Source organism: Uranotaenia lowii, chromosome 2, assembly GCF_029784155.1.
Source record: "Uranotaenia lowii strain MFRU-FL chromosome 2, ASM2978415v1, whole genome shotgun sequence".
Lineage (NCBI taxonomy): Eukaryota > Metazoa > Arthropoda > Insecta > Diptera > Culicidae > Uranotaenia > Uranotaenia lowii.
Genome location: NC_073692.1, coordinates 164,222,939 through 164,241,117, shown reverse-complemented (window position 1 = coordinate 164,241,117; position 18,179 = coordinate 164,222,939). Strand labels below are relative to the sequence as shown.

The following is an 18,179-nucleotide window of genomic DNA, read 5'->3' as shown; positions in this document are numbered from 1 at the left end:
AGGCTGAGCTATATGCTATTATGTATGGAGTGCAAATTGCACTTCAAAAGAAGATTATGTTCAGAACAATTTATTTCTGTTCAGATAGCCAAGCAGCTATCAAATCACTCAGTGCTTCCAGTTCTAGATCAAAACTGGTAATCTCATCTCGCCGGAAAGCAATTGAAGAACTTGCTGAAGGCAATGGATTAAACCTTCTATGGGTACCCGGACATAAGGGAATTTTTGGAAACGAATGCGCCGACGAACTCGCTAGAGCTGGGTCGGAAAAGGAATTTTACGGACCAGAGCCGGCTGTCCCAATATCGCCATGTTGGTTCAGAAACCAAATTCAAACTTGGTCCTCTAACCAGCATGAACGATACTGGGAAGAGTTGGACACTTGTCGTCAAACTAAATTATTTTTAGAAAAACCATCTCCAATCATATCGGGTTACTTATTAACTTTAAATAAATCTCATTGCAGCATCTTGATCAGAGCACTCTCCGGTCATTGTAAACTCAACTATCACATGCACAACATTCAGCGTGCTGAATCTCCAGTATGTGGTAGTTGTGAATCAGATGTGGAAGATCCCTTCCATCTTATATGTAACTGTCCCTCATTTGCCAGACTACGTTTTCGTACTCTGGGATCTAACGCTTTAAGCGAATCTGAGTTTAAGAAATTAAACTTTAAAAACATTCTATCATTCCTTACCGAATGTAGAAAAAAACTTTAATGCTAATAATCCCTAGTGGAAAGGCTTTATGCCATCTTAAATAGATTGAATTAGAAGAACAAAATCAGGCGATTTTTTTTAAATATTCAAATTATGATAGGATTTTCATTGCTTCAAACATTTTCAATGTGAAAAAAATGCTCGAAGATTCATGTTAATGCTTTCAACTAACAATAATGAGAAGAGTTAATATAAATGTTTATTTTTTTAACTTTCATCAACTTAATTTTTTTTTTTGCTGAAGTAAATAAATTTTTTTTTTAATAAATCGTGTTTAGTTCGCGATGTCTCAAATCATCTTTGACCCTTTAATGTATGACTTTTTTTTAAATAAGAATAGCAGTTATTGATTCAGTGAAATAATAACATCTTAATTTGAACAACACAACTAGAAAGGTTTGAAGTCGTTAGTTCGAGTATTATTAAAATTATGGTTCATCAAAGTTGAAAAATAATTAAGAAAATTTATAATTAATTTTGATACGATTTTGCAAATTTCTTCTAAATATTGTTAAGTGGGTGCAGGGAGGTGTTTGAGGTTCATTGAGATTAAAAAATTTGCTAGATTTTGCAGTTCTTTGTTCGATATCTCACACACTTTTTTTCCCTTTTTTAAAATCCCGTGAAAAAGGAAAAAAATCACACATAAAGCTTAGTTCTTTTAGAAATGGGACACTTTCATTTGCTAATAGCTCGTTAACTAGTTATTGAATATTGAAAATTTTGACAGCATTTTGTTGCCTGTAAAAAGTACTATTCGCCCTATTTTTTTCAAAATTTAAAATTTACGCGTTTTTGAGATATGTACGATGCAAGAGAAAAAGAAAAAAATAATTTTGCACAGTTTCCTTGAAAATACGTCATTATCAAATTGATAGCTGACAACACCGTTGATTATTCAAAGAATTACTGAGTTTTTGTGGTGGATAAGTATGCAAACACTGTCAATAATGTCCACAAAGTTAAAATCAAGCATTGGAGAGAAGCACATGATCGGCAACAACGGTTAAGGATCATCAAGGAAGTCAAGTCTCATACCAGCATTTTTAATTTTCAATAAACGAAAAACTTAGGGTAGATCGCTGAAATGTCCAAAACAATTTTCTCCGATAAGCTGAAAGTGTTGCCTAGTGATGACTCATTGAAATCCAACCTCAAACAACCATTTTTTGATAGTTCCAAAACTCTTAAGCTGTAAAACCGGTACCGAAAAAAAAACGTTCAAAAATGTGGTCAAAAATAATATAATTTGATCATTTCGAAACAACTGTATCCACTAAAATGCTTCCAGTTTCCAGTTTCCAGAGAAGTATTGGACCAAAAAGTATCAGAAATTGAAGAAGGAGGGTGAAGCTACCTAAAATATAGATTTTACGAAGTATAAGTTGGAGAAACTGATCAAGAGAGTCTTCATTGAGCACCCGTCGCGAACGGTTCGTTGAATTTAGTCAGTGCGTCGGATTACATTTTCGCTTTCAAGTAAAATCGCCCTGGTGCCGGAATCATTTTCGTTTTCAAAATTGAAAGTTGTGCTACATTGAAGTGGAAGATAACCTACATAGAATTTAGAAAGAATGCTTTGCGAAGTAGTTGAATAATTTTTCGAATTGAACAGTGGAAAGAAATTAAATTTCGTTTAGGATGAGCTCGGTGCAGAAGCATTAGTTGGTGTCCACTATAAGTTGCTTCGAGAGCGCAAATTTGAATTATCGCATGGCTTGCTGTGATTTTCTTGCGTTTGCCAAGAGCGCTTCAGAAGACGTTGTGGTGTTTTTCGTATGGTGATTGCTAAAGGAGATCTAAAAGAACATAAAATCATGAACGATTTAGCCAGATTAAGACACGAGCCCGGTTTTATTCGTTAAAAAAGAACGGAAGCATATTTGAAGGGTATGTTTTGTGTTGAAAACTAAATGGGGTTAAGAAGAAGAGTTAAGGGTGAGCTTCTTCCTAAAAACAGAGTGCTTTAAAGTGAAAAACCGGTCGCATATTTTCAAATTAATTCGTGAAATCATTCTCGGGAGACGGTTTTTTTTTCTCCATATCGGTTTTGTGCTGAAGTGCTAACGCGCATGCGCGTGGGGATGAATCGTGTCGTCTCGCTCTTTCAAATGGCTAAAGTGTTGCCGAAAACATCATCAGATGAATTGAGCTTTTTTTTCCTGCTGTATCAAGTAAATATTCTTGTCTCAGATAATGTCCTGTCTCGCTTTCTCCTGTGAGACACTGACATAAAGGATTCGTCACGCATGAATCATGTGGTGTGTGGTTTGCCAAATGAATTATTTAAGCAAAGCTCTGGAACCGATAAAAGCTAAGTATTTATGTTTTTTTTTTCTATTTGGAGCGAACTCTGTATTCCAGTAGCGAAAGCTGATCTAATTGGTGCTCCTTCAAGTAAAAGAAATCGTTCATAAAATAACTATATTGATGGCTGAGTAATAAACAACCTAACAATTTACTTTCTTCATACACTATCTACATTATTCCTCCCTTTTAGGTCGTATTCGCTTTAAAAATTCAAACATATATCAGATACTAGGATTTCATTAATGTAGAAATTATTTTTTTAAATGGTCCGAAATTTTCGACTCGTGACACTTTTTACCTTCTAAACACTGTATCAACCAAACCATTAATTATTATGTATTGTTATCAATTGTTACTGTTGTACTTCACATAATATTAACAAATTTGATAAGTAACAGATATTTATCCATGGATCAACTTAACTTTTTTCATTCGATTCATTCGATTTTTAATGACCTTTTTTTCCTATAATCATCAATCCAGTTGTTTTAAGGTATTTATATTCTTGGTAGCGTTTACGTTTTACGTGAAAAATATGTATTAAATTTCATTTTGAACAATATTCTGTATAAAATTTTTGAAAGTTGCAGTGAATTGAGGAATATCATCTAGGAACAATTCAACACAAAGGGCAAACTTTAAATAAAAACATTTATATAGCTGGTACATTTTAGCTTTGAAACTAACCTATTCCTTAAGTAAATTGGGTCGATGTAAGGTAATGTGAAATTTATATTTATCATGTTTTTGTTGCATCATTCCAAATTAGATAGTCCAGGTAGATGGCCAGATAATCTTAACATCATTCAATGATATATTTGTTGTCAATGTTTTGCATATTATATTCTTATTGTCTTGTTCAACCTACACAAAATTTAAAATATTCTACTGCTAATAACATACTATTTTCAGCTTAACTCAGCTTAACTCAGCTTAATTTTATTGAAAATTGCAGCTCAATAATACATTGTCATCACATTGGAAAGTAAACAAATTCAAATATTTTTACTGATAAAGGGACAGGATTTCATCACGATTTATATTTCAATTACTTCAAAAACTTAATTATAGAATTATCAGTCGATATGCGGAAAACTTGCGGAACTGCTGAAATTATAGTATTGAACGTGTTTACTAAATTCCAATCCTTTCCATGACATGGTCATTTGACTTCTTATTTTTCAGATGATTTGGAACATTTATAAGTTGAATGATCAGTATCAGTGTCCATAATGATCATTCCATCCATTTTTTCAGCCTGGTTTTACGCACACATTAAACTTACTTTTTTTTCATATAACCACCGATTTATTTTGATAACCATTTTTAATTCTTGCAGGTGAAGTGATGAATAATTGATTTCTTTAATTATCGCAATGATGCTTATACCTAGTATTTTAAATCATTCTTTTCAGTTCCAGCCTACATTCAATCAACATGTAATTTATATTTTTTCTCAGATGATATTGGCTCAATGATGTTATACTCCTTTCATTATATTTTTACTATGATAGCTTCGTATGTCTGCAGATTTTTATCTCATTGTTACATTCATATCGACCGTGTTTTATTTTATGGGGATTTTTCAAATATTTAAATAAATTCAATAATTTAACAATTTAATTAACAAATTTTCTTCCATAGAATAAAATTATACTAGTTTAACCATAGCATAACAGATAACTGACCATTATTCACAGTAATTCATTTACATGTTCATTCAACTGATATTTAGCACCCAGCAGATATTTTGTTTCAGTTACATGATGCACATTTATAAAAAAAAATATTGTTTATGATGAAATTATATGATCGGAATTAGAAAAGTCCGAGCTGAATGTCATCAGCTTTTTTCGTGATACTGGAGACTTATATTTAAATATTATTCACTGGCGACATTTACGTTTTAAATTTTTGTAGGGCGTGGTCATGTTTACTGTTCTTAGTAATTTATACTTAAACTGAATTAATCATTTTCGATACTTTGTTCAAATATTATGCTTCGAAATTTTTTAATGGTATAAAAATTGTTTATTTTAGATCAGATGGATTAAATATGGTTATGATGCTAAATAAGGTCGGTTACAGCTAAAGGTAAGCTTAGAGTGTTTTGAGGTAAGACGGGTATATAGGTAAGGTTATTCTATTGTATAACTATTTCATTTATTGACTATATTATATAAGAACATTCAATCAGTTGCCAGCTGGGCAGGTATCTACACGCATGCGGAATACCTGTCAAAGATTCATAACACTGAAAATGTTATGAATTTTATACGGTTGCGAAACTGTTTGCTTGTTCTACAAATAAGACATACACATACACGAAATACATTCATTACATGACAGTTCAAACGAAGCCATGGTGTCGGGTATGTGGTATTTTGCATTGAAGATTGGCCGAACTAATAATCTAAAGAATGCAATTAAGCGCATACGTTGGCGAAACTGCGGTGAATCCGTGCACCCATGGTGGATTATCTACATACATACATACATATAAGTTGGAGAAACTGATCAATACCATGGCTGAAAAAAGTGTGCGCCGGCCAATGGGAGATACCAAGAATAAAGTAGAAATTTCTTTAGCAAAAAACGGTAAATATTTTTTTTCAAATTTTTTCATGAAAGATAATAACATTACCTTCTTTTTCTTCATAGAAAGTATTTCGTTCAAACGAATGGTTTTTTAGATACAGGCATTCGTAACTGTCCCATTTCTAAAAGAACTAAGCTTTACATTAAAACATCGTAATAAAAATTCCATTGGATATATATATATATATATATATATATATATATATATATATATATATATATATATATATATATATATATATATATATATATATATTTTATTCAGAATATTATTTTTTGTCGGTGCATCACTTAAAAAAAACTAAGCGTTTCCGAAATATTTAGATTTGGGTTGGGATTAGTGTTGTTTCAAAACAGCACAATGCAACAAAGGGTTAATAATAAAATTTTGTTATATTAGATCTGCTTATCCAAATAAGCTACATTAACAGAAATTACTAAAATGCCATTTATTTTAGCCCTTATATTCGAAATACAAATCCACAGTACGAATTTTACCAATTTTGAGTTTAAAACTTATAAGTAAGAATTGTAAAAAAAATCTTGCATTGAAATGTATAAGAACAAAAATTCGCCAGTTTCAAAAATTTGAATAAAATTTTTTTCAAGAACACAAAGAAATATTATTACGGCCACTTATTCTATCGACAAAAAAAAGAGTTGTTTCTCGCAACCTGATTCGAATTGATGATACAGCATTTTTTTTTAAATTAAAATTGTTTTCCGAATTATCAAAGCTTGAAATGTCATTTTTACGATCATGTTTTTAATTGCCTTCTTTTTATTTGGCAAAGAAGTTGATCTTTTATAGTTATACACCTTAAATTTTGTGTTCAAATATTGATAAGATAGTTTAATTGCTTAAAATATGAAATTTTTAATCCTTCATTGAATCATTCGATCCATATATAAAAAAAGACCTGAATTATAAAAAAAAAACTCAAAATTTACACAACAAATATTTTATTTTCTGTATAAGTTCTCGTAGCAAAGCCGTGCGGTGAAGGGGAGAGGGATTTTAAGGTTTAACCGCTCCCCCATGAAGATTCTTTCAAATTGGAATTTTCACCGTAGTATCGAGAAATAACTTAATTTTAAAAGGTTAAACACCTAGAAAATTAGTGAAAACAAGCAAGTTAAAAATTTGCTCGCATCTGGCGGAATTTAGTCTAAGATAATCCTTGGGTTAAAAATTTCATTTTACGAAACTTCATGACGGTCACGAATTGAAAAACAATTCTCATTATAAATTTTGATTTGCAATTCAATTAACCCTTTGTATTTAACTTCAAACTAGACATACAAATTTTGAAATAACAGTTTTAAAAATCAAAAAAACTGTTAAACGAAATCAGTTTTTTTAAACTTTCTAAAGTAATGTTAAAAATATTTGTATCAAATCGTACTTTTCCAATTTTTTTTTAATTTTTAAATTTTACTTTTTTAGATCAGCATCATCATCATGTATCATCAGCATTAAAATATTATTCCTTAAGTGAATGAAGTAAAATAAACAAAATCAAAATCTGATTTTTTTTTCAAATGTAGGTTTGATAGTTAATCTGTTGATTTCTTTTAAAACTGACACATTTCTAATCTCCATATCAAAAAATCTTAATGTGATAGTCCAAATTTGATAAAAGATTCGAGTTCAGGACGCTTAAATCAATCATTAAAACATTCGGTGCTTATGTTTTAATGATTGATTTAAGCGTCCTGAACTCGAATCTTTTATCAAATTTGGACTATCACATTAGGATTTTTTGATATGGAGTTTTGAAATGTGTCAATTTGTTCTCCTTTGAGTTATCAATTAAATTCTTTGAAGAAGTTTTTATCATGGTAAGACGTGTTAATTGGATTAAATCCTTCTTAAATGGTATAAAAAACTAGTCTTTTTAATCTTCAAATTATATTAAAATTTTCAAATAAATTTACCGAATTTTTGAGAAAACTTTTAATATTTTAATAAATTCACCGAATTTTAAAGTCAAACTATTTCAGTTTTAAGGAATTTTTTTGAAAATCCTGTCTTTGATTTTCAATAATGAATTTTTGGTGTTCTAAAACATAAGCCTTTGTTTTTTCGTAATCAAAAATTCACTTTTCTATTCACGATTGATAGTTATTTTCAATTCAAAAGACTTCAGCGGAATTTTTCAACCAACCCTTCAGTTGAAAATGATGAAAAGAAATGTTAATTAAGATGGATAATATTCAATCAACAATTATTATTAATTTCCTAATAATTTGTCACGAATTATTTTTACTTGATCTGAAATTTACTTAAGAATTCAACTTTTTTTCTTCATTTTTGTTTTGGGAATATTGATTTCAAATTTTAAAACTGGACTCCTTCAAATTTATTGTGAAGCAAATTTCTGGTTCAGAATAAGAAACATAATTGTGGAAAATTTATCAATTACTTACAGAAAATATCATGGATTGCTGCATGGAAACTTGCATTGTGATCAGTGAATCAAATTGTCGCTGATATTGTCTTGAAACAAGCGACAAAGTCGGCGTGTGGTTTTGTCTTTATTTTCTCTCTGTGCGACAACCTTTTGTCACTCCCGTATGTGTATCATGACAAAATGAAATAGGCAATCAAGAATTGTCGCGTCGTTGAGAAGATAATGACAAATTCTAATGTGAAATTGTCCTGAAATTTAAAACTTGGGACAATCCGCTTCGATTATGTGGCTAATCTATCTGATTTCGTAAAAATGAATAATTATGTGATCAGATCATAACCTATCTGAGAAGAACTCTTGAGCCTTGGCCTAACATTATAGGAAAATATATTTGAAGTGGTTCAGAGCAGGGACACTAGGTCGTGGCCATGGCCAGTCTGGGCGGATCCGGAACGAAATATTTCAAAGTCATCGGATTGAGACTTGCGGCATATCAATGGAAAGCTCATGCCCCCTTCATGAAGGGAATCGATTGTAGAAGCGACTCGGGGACACTGGCTCGTGGTCATGGCCAATCTGGCCGGTTCCGGAACGCAAAATGGCAAACTTATCGTATTGAGAATTGCGGCATATGAATTTAAAGCTCTTGGCCCCTTCATGAAGGGAATCGTTAGGAATAGCGATTCGGGGATACTGGGCCGTGGCCATGGCCAAACTGGGTCGTGGCCATGGCTAATCTGGCCGGTTCCGGAACGAAATATGTCAAAGTCATCGGATCGAGACATTCGATATATTGATATAAAGCTCTTGACCTGAACATGAAAAAAATCGATAGGAGAAGCGATTCGAGAACACTGGGCCGTGGCCATGGCCAATGTGACCGGTTCCGGATCGAAAAATGTCAAAGTTATCGGATTCAGACTTGCGACATATTGAAAGAAAGCTCTTGGCCTGAATATGAAAGGAATCGATAGGAGAAGTGATTCGGGGACACCGGGTCGTGGCCATGGCCAACACTTTTGATATCGATAATTACTTTATTCAATTTTTTAGAGAAGGAACATCCTCTCGGCAGAATAGGCCATCATCTTTTGAGGATAAGATAATCAACATACAACACCAAGACCGCATCAGTCCAGCAGAAAAAATCAACATCGTCCATTACTGGACTGGTACTCGCAAAGGGTACAAGATGTTCGCTACTGGGGGATTGCTCGAGTTGTCATGGCCGTAGTATCATCCCAGTCAGATGTTGAACGCGATTTTACTGCGTTCAACAGGGTCTTTACTAACCAGCGTAATCGTCTATCTGGAGATAGTATCCAAAATGTGTTGAAGGTTAAACTCAACAAACAACTTGTTGAGTCCGCCCTTCACGATGCTTTACAAACCCAACTTCAAACTAACATTTTCTATTTTCTTACTGTTTTTATTAAGATTTTGTTTTGTCTTAAAAAAAAATAAATATTACTTTTACCATTAAAAGTGCTCCTCATTCAAAATTCCAGCCATTTATAATTTCAGAAGATCTCATTATAAATCTTACAATCAATTTTCATCAATTCACTCGATTTGTTAATTTTTTTTATGTACCGGAACTATCTTTAATAGATTTAGTTCCGAAACCAGCCAGATTGACCATGCCTGCGACTCAGTGTCCCCGAATTGCTTCTCTCATCAATTCCCTTCATGTTCAGGCCAAGAGCTTTCTTTCGATGTATCGCAAGTCTGAATTCGATGACTTTGACAAATTTCGTTCCGGAGCGGGCCAGATTTGCCATTGCCGGGACTTGGTGCCCCCGAATCGATTTTCCTATCGATTCCCTTAATGAAGAGGCCAAGAGCTTTCTATCAAAATATCGCAAGTCACTATTCGATGAGTTTGACATATTTCGTTCCGGAACCGACCAGATTGGCCATGGCCACGATCCGGTGTCTCCCAAACGTTTCTCTTATCCATTCCCTTGATGAAGAGGCCAAGAAAGCTTTCGATTTATTTGCCGAAAGTCTCGATCCGATGACTTTGACAAACATCGTTCTGGAACCGGCCAGATTGGCCATGGCCACGACCCAGTGTTCCCAAATCGCTTCTCCTATCGATTCCTCTCATGAGTAAGCCAAGTGCTTTCTATCGATATGTCGCAAGTCTCGATCCGATGACTTTGACAAATTTCGTTCCGGAATCGGCCAGATTGGCCATGGTCACGACCCAGTGTCCCCGGATCGCTTCTCTTATCGATTCTTTTCATGAAGAGGCCAAGAGCTTTCTTTCGATATGTCGCAAGTCTCGATCCGATGACTTTGACATATTCGTTCCGGAACCGGCCATGGCCACGGCCCAGTGTCCCCGAATTACTTTTCCTATCGAATCCCTTCATGAAGAGGCCAAGAGCTTTCTTCCAATATGTCGCAAGTTATGATCCGATACCTTTTAGTTGGTTTTTTTTCGGAACCGCTTATCCTTATATTTTTCAGCAGCAACAAACGAATGTTCTGAAAAAATATTATCGCGATCCATCTGCAAAGAAATTTGTCTTTATCGTTTCGAGCGTGCGACAACGACAAAGATTTATTTGTTTTTGTCATGAAAAGTTCAAGTTGGGACAATGTCATTATCATTCGTTAGTAGGCGATTTTTGATTCACAATTTGTGATTTGTTAAGGAAGTTTTGATTTATTTTATCAGAAAAAATGTTAATTTTTGAGTTTCTTTGATTATTATAAGTAAGAAATGATGTAGAAATGCATTTCCTTATTCATCTTGTATCATTACTATTATAAGTAAAATTTGAACTTTGAAATGTTTTTTGATTCCCACCCCCACATGGATGGGTCCTTCGCACGGGTCTCTCCCTGAGTGTTTTAAATTATGATTCACTTATAAAAACGTTGATTTTTCATAAATGAGAAATTTTCAATTTTCCATCTTTTTGATTGATCTAAAATACGAAACCATTTTCGTTATCTAGGGGAGATGAGGGCATAACGAGCACCCGAGGCATAATGAGAACTACGCTTTTCTACGAAAGTGCGTATTTTCTTAAATAAATTTTCATGAGGATTTGTTTCGTACTTCCTATAGTATTAATTTTTCACAAAAAAAGGAATCTCCTTATCATCTTCACAGAGATATTTAAAAAAAACTAGCTTGGTTCTCAAGTTACGAAAATATTATAATTTTTGAGCACCACGAAATAAACTCTTATGATCTTAAAATAACCTTGATCTATAATGTACGCACTGCAACATGATGTACACATTGTTTCTCAATTTTTACCATCAATTTTTTTTTTATTTTTCACTTTTATCAGTTTTAAAACACGTTTTTACTTAAATTTGTTGACTAGGGGCATATAGAGCACCATATTATCGAGGCATAATGAGCATTTTCTGCCGTAGAATCTAGCAGCGAATTAAAATTGATTTATAGCGCCCCACCTTGACTAGTTTTCATCCGACAATTTAGCCTATTGGTAAGGTGTCGGAGAGGTAATCAAAAGACTAGAGTTAGATTTCTGTTCGAGGTGATTTTTTCCATTCACAAATCATGATCGATTTTTTTTATTGTTACATTATACGGCTAGTAGCATCATCCTCCGAACAAAGCACTTAATGTATGAGCGTGCGTGAATTGTTTGTATTCTACAAACAGACCAAGATTATATTGTTATTGCTTTGTTTGATGAATCTACGACTCACCCGACTTCATCGAATTGAATTCGCTGCTAGATTCCCCGGCAAAAACGCACATCTTGCTCTGATTAATGGTGCTCATACTGCCTAAGGGGGGGTTCTCATTATGCCTCCACAGTGGCTGGTTTTCAGCTTTTGGCAAAATTTTTTAAAATGCATTTTTTAACGTTTTCATCTAGTTTTTCACGCTTCAGCCTGTTAGGGAATAGGCTTTTCAAATGTCTGAACACGAAACAATAATGTAACCTCCATATTATAGCTATTTTCTATGGTTAAATAACCGTTTTCCTTAAGGTGGCCATTATGCCCCCATCTCCCCTACGTATCGAGGATATAAAAATATCATATTACGCTTTTTTTTGTAAAAATTGGTAAAAATTTCAGCACATACTATCTGGTAAAATTGACATGATCTCCAAACTAGAATTCAGAATTTAAAATGATTCGTGAAAATTACTTAAGACTATCTTATTAATAAATTGTTTATCAAATCTTTCATCACAAGAAAAAAATTATTTCTATTCCATGGTTTCACTATTTCAATTGAGTTAATTCTTCCATTCTCTTCAAAATCTCAAATCTAAAGCTTAGATAAAGATAAAAAGCTTCATTAGCTGTTTAACTGTTATGATGCTGTACTTATGTTACTAAACCACTTGAATCGGTATGAAATTGGCTTTCTGGTGAATATAAATTTATTGTGAAAATCTTGCGTTTATATACTCAAAATCCAGTGCAAAGATGAATTTTCTCACAAGAAAATCTGGAAAAATTGCAAATGAACAAAAAAAAAATATAAGAAAATCAGTTTCTTTTGAAAAATCGTCAAAAACTCTGTTTTTTTGACAATCTAAAAATACAGAAATGTGCTAGTTAACGTGAACTTTTTAACCCTCTTTTCGAAATTTATCTGATGTGACTGAAACAATTTTGACGGTTCATTGATAGAAAAGTCCGGTTTTTTCACCACTTTTTTTACATTTTTTGTAGCCATGATCTTAAGAAAAATTGAAAAAAATACATGTTTATGTGCAACGTATAGCTTCTTACTTCAGCTTTCTTTTACACGAAGTGATTTTTTTTGTTAAGCATTTCGTAGCCGATCTACAATCATTTTATCGAAGCATGCTTTTTCGGGTTTTTTTCTTAGACTTTAAATAACAGAAAACTAAAGAGTTTTAGTCAGGGAACCAAATGGCTTGTCTGAGAAACATATTTGAGTAACATTACGAGGTTTCCAAAACTATAAACTTAGTAGAAATCGGTTGAAAAACAATGGAGAAACAGCGGCTTCAAGCGAGGAGTGTCAAGTTAGCCCACAAGGTCTGAATAGGGTTTTTATTCCTGGGCTTTCAGGGTACGTCCATAATAAAAGTAGTGAAGCAAAATTGAAGATTTTAATAATTCATTGAGGGTCCCCGAAGAAATTGTTTTATTTGGATGCACCCGAATAAAGATACAAACCGCCAAACCTCCAATAGTGTCATATTGACACTCGAGAGAGAACTAGGGTTTAAATGTCTCTAATGTTGTCCCTTAAATGAAAAAATTAAAAATCCTAACAGTATAGAATGGTTCCACAAAACGTTTGGTAGGTTATAATTTTTTATAATATTTTTTTCCATTCGTTCAACATTTCAAACTTGTTTAAATAATTTGATAATTTGAAAGAGAAGACAAGAAACGGAAAAAATCACTCTTTTCAAGAACTAACAAGGAACATCTAAAAATGCTTTAACAAAGAATTGATACATGAGAAAAAATAAGATTAAACAAGAAGTAAAAGTCAAGGTTTTGTGCAAGGTTTTATCCAAATGTTCCCTCCTAAGGAACTATTTTTGGAAAATGATTTATTCTGGACAAAAAACTTAGTAAATGGTGAATTTTGAGGATTTTTTTGTTAGGGAATAGTCCATTTTTAGATTTTACTCACGATATTTGTCATGTTGGGGATAATCCAGTAGCTTACATAATAAAGCAAATCACATTTGCTCAGCTTTTGCTTAGTAAATTAAATTATCTCTGAATCTTTGAAACAACTTATATACAAATTTGGGAAGTGCAATGAGTCAAACAATAGTGTTGAGACAAGGCACAATAAATCTATTATAATTGGATCCTGCAAAAGTATTTGGAATATCTGTTCAATTACGTTATTTAAAAAATAAGAACATTTAACACAAATTAGAATTTTGAACGCTCTTAAGAAAATTAAAATGTTGTCATGCTTAGTTGTTGGCTTGTTTTAAAAACTATGATAAAAACACGATATTGGTAAATGTTTCAATTGCTTGTGATATTATTGTAATCTTTATTTTTTCGATTTATATTTCCATTTACCTTTTAATGAATAGTGCTAGTGTAAAACCTGGAATAAAAATCCAGATGTCTCCGAAACGTGAGGATATTTTTTAGTCATATATTCACAAAAATTTTTCTTGAGGTTTAAAAAAAGATACATTAATTTGTAAAAAATTACACGATCTGAATGGGAAAATAGATCAGAATGAGCAAGGAAAATGATAATTCTACCTTGATATATGACTTAAACTTTTTTTTTCTAAAAACTGGTTAAAACGTTGAATTAGAAAAAAATGATTTTTCGTTCGCAAAACTTAGTTTAAAAGCTAAAAACGACAAACAATCTATAAAACAAGACAATTCTAATAAAGCAATGCTACGAAAAGACTCTGAATATTCTATTTTGCAACACTCATCAATCATAACTTCCGTTTTGCAAACTGTTGACAGTCACAAAATCATAGACAATGAAATGAAATATTTTGAAACAAAAAAACCTGGGTTTTTTAATTGTAAATTGAAATTTTGAGGCACCTTAAAATTTAAAAATTTCATAGAGATAGAGGTTTCGTTTGCAGTATAGTGTTAAAATTCTAATTTTCAATTTTCCGGGATCCCGAGAATTTCCGGGAAAACGAGCCTCATATTTCCCGATTTAAGGGAACGCTAAAATGCTCGGGAAAAGTACACTCTATAGATAAGGTTCCTTGACCTGTTTTCATAAAAGTTGGAATTAATATAGATACCTCAACCTGAAAAAAATTAAATCGAAAGAAAAATAATATTTTTTATACTTACTTGCATGTTCCTCCATTCTCGCAGATATGCGAATTTTTGCAAAGTGGTCCATAGCCACAGTCCGGACCACTAAAGCCTGGATAGCAAGCACAATAGTATGATCTGCAAAGAGGTAAGAAAACAGGATGTTAATACATGATTTACAGAAACCTTCAATACTTTAAATTAAAATTTTCCACGTTAATAATTTTTGTACACTTTTGTTCAATGCAAAGAAATTTGAAGAATTCGATCGTGGTAAAACTTTTATATAGATTGAAAACATTGATCCAATAATAATTAGATGGATGTGATGCTAGTCATTAAAAAGATGAAAGCACCATTAGTCAGCCAAAATTAGAACGGCTAACCGGAAGAATCATTCCCGCCAGTTCTGCTGCTGCTACAAGGTATTATAGGAATTAAATTGAGCGCTTCGAATCAATTAATCGCGCCTAAAAAGTCCTCGAAATTATTCCCAGACATGCTCCGGGGGCTGCTCTATACCTACTTATTACACTGATATCGGCCAACCCCCAGGCCCAGGCACCATGTCCTACACATAAAACAGAAACTCTCCAATATTAATTCAGTGCCCATCCCGATGTCTAAGTGGCGTTGAATTATGACTTGTAATAATATTTAAATTAGCTTGCTCTTTAAAACACCATAAAATCCAGCACTTATTCTGCACTTTTTTCTGCTCTCTTTCCATCTTTCTCTCTCTTCCTCATAAAGAAGGTGTGGCTGGAAGGTAGGAAGCGTTAAATTCCAAAGTGGGCAGAGGAGGAAGGGCAATCTGCTACTTTCTTGCAGCCGGAGTTTTCCATCCAGCAGACATAAAACATAAAAAACTGGCCCGTTTGGTTTGCTCCCTCCTAGCCAGCTGGGAAGACAGACTCACATCCAAGGGTAGCTCCATCCGGGCGATTCGCATTTTCCGTACGTGCCCGGATTAGAGTCTTTGTAAATTTTCCGGATTGTGCCCCGGTCCGGTTTTTCACTTTGCAAAGTTCGTTTGAACTACTTTCTATCAGAAACAGGAAAAAACGTACCTATTGGAATCCCGGGCTTGAAGCAGGATCTATTTTTATTAGCATCGGACTCAAAATTTATTACGACTTTTGAAAGCGATGCGTGGAGTTTCTGTTGGTGAATCGGGAGAAAGTGTGTTTACTAAAATCGGAAACCAGGAAAAGGTACTCATAAAAGATTTTTATTTTCGAGCAAAGAATTTTAATTTTATTTAAAGAATAGCAAACTCGTTTAAATATTATAATTGCTGAGTAATTAACTCAGTGATAGTGAAGATACGCCCAAAACTCTCCGTAGTGAACAAAATACGAAACCGACGACCGCCTCGGTTAAATATCACACGACTGATTCAACCTGAGATCGCGGCAGACTTCGTGCAATCGCTCTAAGCAGCGCTGCCAGCAGAGGGCGAGCTTAACGAGGGCTGTTGGGATTTGGGATACCATTAAGACAGCCACCAACAGTGTTGCGAAGAACTTTGTCGGGTATGTGGAACGAACACGACGAAACGACTTGTTCTACGAGGAGTGTAGGAGAGTGATGGATGAAGAGAACACCGCGTGGGCAGCAGTAGTGCAAAGAAGCACCCGTTGAAACGTGTGACATGAGGAGGAGCTCGAGGAGCTGGAGCAGCAGCATCGGTCCCAGAAACATGAAAGTTCTATCAGAAGCTCAAAGCATTACGTGAAGCCTTCGTGTCGCAAGCAGAGGTGCGTGAATTTGCTGTGGAAAGAATTATTCGGCTGATTTCTACCGAGTTTGATTTTATCTTCGTTCTAATCATTACGTCAATGTACGTCAATTACGTCAATGTTGATGTTTTCCATGCCTCACAGGAATAAAATCACACAACGAATCAACATAACGAAGCTTACCGTACACGAATGCACACGATCGTTCGTTGCCCGACGGACCGAGTGAACATTGCCTGGCACCCTTCTCTTGCTCGTTTCCCGTTCCCTTGTATCTTTCACTTTTAGCCACGCCCCGCCCGTTGTCCGATTGATGTATCGGCTGCCGAACGAAAACGAATTGAATTTTAAATTCGCAGAACTGTACGTTCGCTTCGCTGATGAGTCCCCTGATTTCTGTTTTCTCCTGCTGAGTTTACCCGAAGCTTACTTCCTGATGCTTTCCGAGTTGAACTATCGATAGCATCATTGCAGTTTGAGTTAAACATAATAAAATCGTTCTGCAAAGAAGGGCAAAATGCGAGTATGTACACTCGCGATTTTAACATCTCTGGTCGCAGGCCGAAATGTACCGGGATAAGGCCGGGACGACATACATGCAGGAGACCAAGACCGTGGGGGTTGTACATCGCCAGCGTAGCCAACGACGTATAGGAACCGCTGCCAATGATGAGTGTAGTTAAGGAAATCATTCGCCAGCAAGATAGCAACAGATCGGCTAGGAAGGATGACATCGCAACTGAACTTATCAAAAAGATCCCGGACAAGATGGCCGCCTACAAAGTGCTGTCCCATGTCCTACTCCGCCGCCTAACGCCACAAGCAAACAGACTCGTAGGAAGTCATCAGGACGGCTTCATGGAGGTACGGTCTACGACGGACCAGATTTTTACACTACGACAAATCTTACTTAAATACTAAATACTCAGGCATCGCCTGTTCATCGACTTCAAAACCACATACGACACGAGCGACTGACCCGTACAAGATGCAGTATATGCTGGCTGGCAGGCCTTAAAATGACCGAGCCTGCTTGTACAGTAATAATAAGGTCAAGATCGAGCGCAACGAGAGAAGTGGTTAGACCAAGTGGAGCGTGATCTGATGTATGTGGGATGACGAGAAGTTGAAGAACGGTTGTCATGGACCGAGTGAATTGGAGGAATATTGTTCATCAGATTATGTCGTGAGGCAGAAAACTATGTAGAGTAGGGTGGGTCAAAAGTACGACCTTAATAGTATCCCATATTTAGAAAATTTTGCAATTGTAGTTCTTAAAGATTATGCACAGCATGTTAATCTAGTCTTTTATCACTCCTCTAGAAATTTTTGAAGATAAAGCATGGATCATCTTAAACCTGGACGCATTACTCTATCTATCTGGTCTATCTCGGAGCTATGTTAACAAAATAAAAATGCTTTTTACTCAAAATGTAGGTCTTTTATTGCATTTGAAATGAAAAATATTTTAAAAAATTGTCCGATGTGGTTTTGATGAAAGTTCGAGCTTCTCGTCGAATACCGCTCATTATAGTTTAGACACCCTGTTTACTGACCTCAGTGGCCATTCGTTCCACCATCTCTTCTTCTCTGTTGCATCCCGAGTCGTCCTACCATTCTTGTTCATTTTCTGCTTG

At 34.4% G+C, this 18,179-nt stretch overlaps 1 protein-coding gene across 1 annotated transcript in view; it reads right to left on the bottom strand.

Moving 5' to 3' along the window:
- The window catches only part of LOC129742053 (fibropellin-1-like), a 120,642-nt gene that overhangs the window by 51,947 nt on the left and 50,516 nt on the right, over nucleotides 1-18,179 (bottom strand). Inside the window, exon 2 of the mRNA XM_055733900.1 lies at nucleotides 14,837-14,938. Coding sequence (XP_055589875.1) covers nucleotides 14,837-14,938 — 102 coding nt within the window. The remainder of the gene's footprint in view (nucleotides 1-14,836; nucleotides 14,939-18,179) is intronic.